This window comes from Stomoxys calcitrans, chromosome 2 (assembly GCF_963082655.1).
Source record: "Stomoxys calcitrans chromosome 2, idStoCalc2.1, whole genome shotgun sequence".
NCBI classification, from domain to species: Eukaryota; Metazoa; Arthropoda; class Insecta; order Diptera; family Muscidae; genus Stomoxys; species Stomoxys calcitrans.
In genome coordinates this window covers 199,386,088-199,393,499 of record NC_081553.1, presented here as the reverse complement: position 1 = coordinate 199,393,499, position 7,412 = coordinate 199,386,088, and the positions used below count along the sequence as shown (strand labels likewise).

At 40.7% G+C, this 7,412-nt stretch overlaps 1 protein-coding gene across 1 annotated transcript; it reads left to right on the top strand.

Annotated features, from left to right (window-relative positions):
- Positions 1 to 4,375: 4,375 nt before the first annotated feature.
- Positions 4,376 to 4,708, top strand: LOC106082836 (shematrin-like protein 2). The gene has a single exon (XM_013245566.2). It carries the CDS (start codon positions 4,376 to 4,378, stop codon positions 4,706 to 4,708), a length of 333 nt encoding a protein of 110 aa, XP_013101020.2.
- Positions 4,709 to 7,412: the final 2,704 nt, after the last annotated feature.

Here is a 7,412-nt window from a genome sequence, read left to right as displayed (position 1 = left end):
GGCGTCCCCTTCATTTAATTAACAAAAACCATTCGTATGGACAGTTTTGAGATCAGTTGATTTTTAGAAATCGAAGAAACAAAAAAAGACGGTATAATGCGGTGTTCGTTTATGGCGCTTAGTGTTCTTGTGCTGCTGCTACTCTGCACTGATGTATCCCAAGCCGAAGAGAAACCTAAAATAATAGCCTCCCCAAACACATCAGTGGCTAGTGGACAAGTGACTACCCCCCAATTAAGGCTGCACTATAGAAGATTTACGCTGCGAGGCTTTCCAAAGCAAAATGATTGATTAAACATTTGTGTTAATTAAAAGCAAATTATATAAAAATTAGTTTAATAAAATATGTTTTTAAATCTTTCTGCCCCCTACAATTTTAAAATCAATCATATGCTAATTAAATAAAAAAAACACTTCATGGGTTTTGCGATCCAGGAAAAACTTGTTTATGGCAAGAGTAAACAGTTAATGCGCATGTTTTAAAATATTAAAGTGGTGCAGGGTATTTGCAATTTTCAAACCAGAGAGAGTAATCAATGTTCGAACGACAAGTTAAAATAACCCCCAAATCTATCGACATCTCGATGAGCACTTAGAAGACATATTTTGATAATATAGGGTGATTTTTTAGCCATTGTCTTTCTGGCAAAGCTGGTTTAAACAGCTCACGCACGTTTCGTGTTTTGTTTCACTGTCAAACATCTTCGGTTTGGTCTATAATTAACCTACGAATCGTCATACAAACGAACAACGCCTGCAAATTATTGAACTTTATTATCAAAGAATGCGTGCTCTGTAAAGAAATTTCATCGCCCGCTTCTTCCATTTTATGGTCAGTTGGATTAATGGATACGCAAATAAGCAGAATTATCGATTTTGGTGTAAAGATCATCATTGCAAGAGCTACCAATGTATCCAGAAAATGTCACAGTTTCGTGCAGTTCATGGGCTGGTAGCATCATTGGACCGTACTTCTTCAAAGATGATGCGAATCGTAACACTAACTGTGAATGATGAGCGCTACCATGAGATGATATCCACCTTTGTTTTTACTCAAAATGCAAGAGCTTGACTTGCATGACATGCGGTTTTGACAAGACGGTGCCACATGCCACACAGCACGCGTAACAATGGACTTGTTGAGAGGTGAACATTTTATTTCGGTGAACATTTTATTTACGATCGGGAGCAGTCAATTGGCAGCCTAGATCGTGCGATTTAAAGCCTTAGACTAATTTTTATGGGGCCATGTTAAAGGTCATGTCTATACAGACAAGCCCGTTTTAATTGACGCATTGGAAGACAACATTTAAGCATTTATTCGTGAGATGTCGGCCGAAATGTTGGAAAATATGCCAAAATTCAACTAGGCAGATGGACCATTTGAGGCGCAGTCACGGTCAACATTTCCATGAAATAATCTTCAAATATGAAATTGTATGGATCGTACATTCATTCACATTCGAGAATTTAATTATATTTCTCAGTATCCGAGCCCAGTATGGGGTGAATAGAAAACATATGCAGGCTCCGTTTTAAATTTCAGAATTATATATCCCCGAACACAACCTACAATTACTTCATAATGAATTGGTAGAGAGATTAAAAATGAACGCACCGGATGACGTCAGCTTTAGTGTCACTCTGTCCACTTAGATCACAGAACAAGAAGAAGGATAAGAGTTGGTGTAACAGTGAACTTAAGGTTCTTAGAATGCGTGGTGGTGTGGTCTTAACCCGAGGACATCGCGTATGAACATCTTTACGGACAGTAAACAGGCCATAAGGGCAATAGCAACCAGGACGATAAGATCACGGACAGTGCTGGAATTTAAGGAGGAGATTAACGACTTCTCCGAGTTAAGCACGATCCGCATCGTTTGGGTGCCGGGCCATAGCGGAGAAACTAGAAATGAGAAAGAGACGATTTGGCAGTGAAAGCCAGAGAACTGACGTCAATAAACTTGGTTAACCCGAAGCATTTCACGTCGACGCAGTCCGAGTTAAGGGCGTGGGCGATGAATGCGTATGTAACCATGTAGAACGGCGAAACGGTTGGTAGAACGGCGAAAATCCTATGGGGAGATCTAGATCGTGAGAAGACGAAAGGTAGTACGAAGAAATTCTGTATAGCTCTCGGTATCATAACGGGACACATAGGACTACCAGCTCAATTATGTTAAATCGGTGCGGCAAATGATAGCATATGTAGGTCATGCAGAGAAGATGATGAGACGTTGGAGCATTCCCTATGTCATTGCCCGGCTTTCATGTCTGAAAGATACTGGCACTTATATTGATGTAGGTCGTTGGGGATTGCAAATGGGCCATATCGGTTCAGATTAAGCTATAGCTACCATAAAAACCGATCTCCCATTTGGCTTCTAGAGCTCCTGAAAGGCGCAATTTTTGTTCAGTTTGGCTGAAATTTGCATGTAGTGTTCTGCTATGACTTCCCTCAACTGTGCCAAGTGCGGTCCAAATCGGTCTACAACCTGATATAGCTTCCATATAAACGGATCTCCCGATTTGACTTCTTGAGTCCTTACAAGACGCAATTTTTGTCCGATTTAGCTAGGTGTGCGGGTCTTGGGAACAGTGTAATTGCTTGAATAATGAATATGTTATCAAACATAGAGATAACGGCTAGTATTGGTGGCGAGACGGTGAAGGTGAATGTCAGTAGGGTATACCTCAAGAAGGGGTGATACCGCCTCTAATCTGCATCCTTGTCAAAGACGGTCTTTTTAAGAGATTGGGGAAAATTGGTGTTAGAGTTTGTGCGCACCCAGACGATCTCAACGCAGGGAAATTTTTTAACACGGTTTCAGAGGTTTTGTATGGTGTGCTGTGTTGCACTGCTACCTGTGTTACGGGTTGCGGCCTGGGTGTGAATGTGGGAAAAACGGAAATGGTCATCTTTAGGCGTAGGCAAAGTATATGGATCTTCAGGCTACCCGCTATGCAGGGAATGGCTTAACGGAAGCTCGTAGGATAAGAGGCCCAGACCTATGCACTGGGTGTTCTCGACGGTGGGGTTGCCATTCCTGGTAGATGGGTGACACGTCAGGTGGACGGTAAAGGCTTTTATGACACATATTTGTAACCTTAACAGGGTGAATAGGGTCATATTAAGATTAGTGTCTAGGGCTATGGGAATCACTGCGACTGGATTATTAGCGATTATGTTGGGAATTAATCCTATGGAGTGGTTTGTAAGGAAAACAGCGGAAAGCCCATCTCTCAGAATGTCGCGGCTTGATTTGATTTAGGAGTAGAGAAGGTCATAGATGGACACAAGATAAGTAAACACTTGCTGCTAGCGGTATCTGCCGCTATAAACGCTACAGAGGCCAGTTCTCATTTCCTATGACAATGCCCTGCTATTGTTGGAGGCCGCCGTAGCGCAGAGGTTACCATGTCCACCTATGACGCTGAACGCCTGGGTTCGAATCCTGGCGAGACCATCTAAAAAAATTTTCAGAGTGGATTTCCCGTCTTACTGCTGGCAACATTTGTTAGTACCTCACATTTAAAATCTTCTCTCCGAAGAGGTATCGCACTGCGACACGCCGCTCGGACTCGGAGGCCCCTGATCATTGAGTTTAAACTTGAATCGGACTGCACTCATTGATATGTGAGAAGTTTGCACATGTTGCTCAGTGGAATGTTCATGGGTAAAATTTGCAATTTGCATACCAATGCCCTGCACTATCCCAAAGTACAAAAAGGATACTGGGTTATTTTTTCTTTCAGGCACTAGATAAACCTAAAGGCGTTAAACAAGACACATATAAAGCCTCTATCAGCTCGGTAAAGTGATATGAGATTGTTTACCTATCTTCCAGGCGGGTCTTACTGTTGAGAGGAAGGTAAGAGTTCATGAGAATTTACAATGGGTCCCATGATAGCCACGCGGATTCTAAGACATAAATCTTGGAGTCATCCTAATCCAACCTAACCTAAGCTTTCTAAGATCGAAAATCGATATTTCGACATGTAACAAACGAAATGACCAAATAAAAATACCTAATATCTACTTTCTCTTAAGGTTATAATTATATGTGTAAGAATAAAAAAATAATAATTACATACTTATTCTATAATTAAAAAAAATCAAAAAAAGTAAAAAAGATGTAAAAAAAATTTTACAAAAATTAGAAAAATTTGCATTTAACAACTTTTCAACAAAATTTTAGAAAATACCAAAGAAAAAATTGGCAAGTGTTGAAAAGCAATTAACCGTAAGTTAGAAAAAATGATTGCTTGGCGTTGAACATCGTTCACTATGGTTTGATTTATGAATATAAATAGCCACATTTTGACGCCAAATAGCGTTAGTTTCATATATTTGGCAAATATTAAAACAACCAACATGAGACTCTTCCGAACATTGTCTCTTATCTGTGCCATTTGTTTAGCATTTTCCAATAGTGCGGAAATTGGTAGGCGAACTAAACGCCAGTTTGGATTTCCCGGAGCTGGTCCTCCAAGGCCTGGCGGACCTCCTGGTTTTCCAGGTGGACCGCCTTATGGACCCGGAGGAGGTTTTGGAAGACCGGGATATGGTTTCGGATTTGGACGTCCAGGATATGGTGGTGGCTATGGCGGGGGCTATGGTGGACGTGGATATGGTGGATATGGTGGCAATAGAGGTGGTACTGATACTACTACAAGTAGTGGTGGACTCTTCGATATTTTTGGTTAAAAATCAGGCGAATTTTATTGCCCATATTCTGTTGAAATAAATTATTAGAAAAACGGATAGCTGCCAAGCCTTTAATATTGGTTTTATTTATGGTACACATAAATGGGACAATGGGCATATAAGATATCTGTTGTGCTCCAGAGATCGCAAGATGATGAATGATCGCCGGTATAATGGTGAATAGGTTGAAGCCGACAAATGTTCTTGTGCTACTGTTGGTACTTTGTGACTCGTTGACCCAAGCCACGCTGAAAATGAAAATAACTCTCACTTCAAATGACAATTCGCTAACTGAGACTGTATTATAGACGATTTACGCTGCGAGGCATTCCTTAGCCGAATGATTGATTAAGCATTTGTATTAATTAAAAGCAAATTATACAAAAGTTTTACCAATACAATAAAATGTGTTTTTGACACTTTGCAACTCAAACAATTTTATAATAAATCAATAAAATGTTGATTAAGAGAAAAAAAAAATCACATGAGTTTTATTACCCAGAAAAAAAAAATGTAGGCAAGTCCGGTAAAAATTCAAGCGTATGTGGGACGAAGTTGTCAATTCAGGGGATCAGGGGATAAGCCCTGTGTATATTTATTTTTTAATCTATTATCCCGTATTAAATGTAGGTGCTAGAGAATCATTTGTGCTCCATATGCCAAATTTCTTCGAAGGTTTTTAGGGATTCAAAAGTAAAATTCGGGGACCATTTTAGATAGGTCATTTTACATCTTTGCTAACACAAAAAACCAAAGACGACAACACACACCAACCATGGCGTGTTGCGATCTTTGGCTTTCCTTTTTCATTTACAAAGAAAATCTCCGGTCATTGAGCTCGTCTCGATGAAAAAAAAGTCTGCTGTCCCATTTCTAGCAAAAAAAAAAAAACTTTTTTGCTATAACAAATCTCTTTGAGATTATAAAAGCAATAGGGAATTCACATCTGTAACAATTTTAAATCCCTTTTTTTATTAAAACTAGTCCCAATTACCTCTTAAATACATTAGCATAATAGTTGTTATATTATTTGAAACTTACCTTTAACAGAAGCCATAAATTGCTGAAAAAAATAAAGATAAAAAAACCATTAAGATTTCACTTCATACTAAAAAAAATTGATTTTAAGATGACAATTACATGGTTTATAAAAACAAAACATCTACTAAGCAATACAATAGAATACAACGAATCTTGGTACAAACTGTACACCATGTTGGAAATAAATTAAAGCTTCGCTTGAGGTCAATGGGTATGGGAGCAATCTAAAGTTCTTAGAACCACCTATGGTTCAGGAACAATTTATCGTTCTAGAAACCATCTATGGTGCTGGGAACCATCTATGGTTCTGGGAACCATCTATGGTTCTGGGAACCATTTATGGTTCTGGGAACCATCTATGTTCCATCTATGGTTCTGGGAACCATCTATGGTCCATCTATGGTTCTGGGAACCATCTATGGTCCATCTATGTTTCTGGGGACCATCTATGGTCCATCTATGGTTCTGGGAACCATCTATGGTTCTGGGAACCATCTACGGTTCTGGGAACCATCTATGGTTCTGGGAACCATCTATGGTTCTGGGAACCATCTATGGTTCTGGGAACCATCTATGGTTCTGGGAACCATCTATGGTTCTGGGAACCATCTATGGTTCTGGGAACCATCTATGGTTCTGGGAACCATCTATGGTTCTGGGAACCATCTATGGTTCTGGGAACCATCTATGGTTCTGGGAACCATCTATGGTTCCGGGAACCATCTATGGTTCTGGGAACCATCTATGGTTCTGGGAACCATCTATGGTTCTGGGAACCATCTATGGTTCTGGGAACCATCTATGGTTCTGGGAACCATCTATGGTTCTGGGAACCATCTATGGTTCTGGGAACCATCTATGGTTCTGGGAACCATCTATGGTTCTGGGAACCATCTATGGTTCTGGGAACCATCTATGGTTCTGGGAACCATCTATGGTTCTGGGAACCATCTATGGTTCTGGGAACCATCTATGGTTCTGGGAACCATCTATGGTTCTGGGAACCATCTATGGTTCTGGGAACCATCTATGGTTCTGGGAACCATCTATGGTTCTGGGAACCATCTATGGTTCTGGGAACCATCTATGGTTCTGGGAACCATCTATGGTTCTGGGAACCATCTATGGTTCTGGGAACCATCTATGGTTCTGGGAACCATCTATGGTTCTGGGAACCATCTATGGTTCTGGGAACCATCTATGGTTCTGGGAACCATCTATGGTTCTGGGAACCATCTATGGTTCTGGGAACCATCTATGGTTCTGGGAACCATCTATGGTTCTGGGAACCATCTATGGTTCTGGGAACCATCTATGGTTCTGGGAACCATCTATGTTTCTGGGAACCATCTATGGTTCTGGGAACCATCTATGGTTCTGGGAACCATCTATGGTTCTGGGAACCATCTATGGTTCTGGGAACCATCTATGGTTCTGGGAACCATCTATGGTTCTGGGAACCATCTATGGTTCTGGGAACCATCTATGGTTCTGGGAACCATCTATGGTTCTGGGAACCATCTATGGTTCTGGGAACCATCTATGGTTCTGGGAACCATCTATGGTTCTGGGAACCATCTATGGTTCTGGGAACCATCTATGGTTCTGGGAACCATCTATGGTTCTGGGAACCATCTATGGTTTTAAGAACCATCTATGGTTG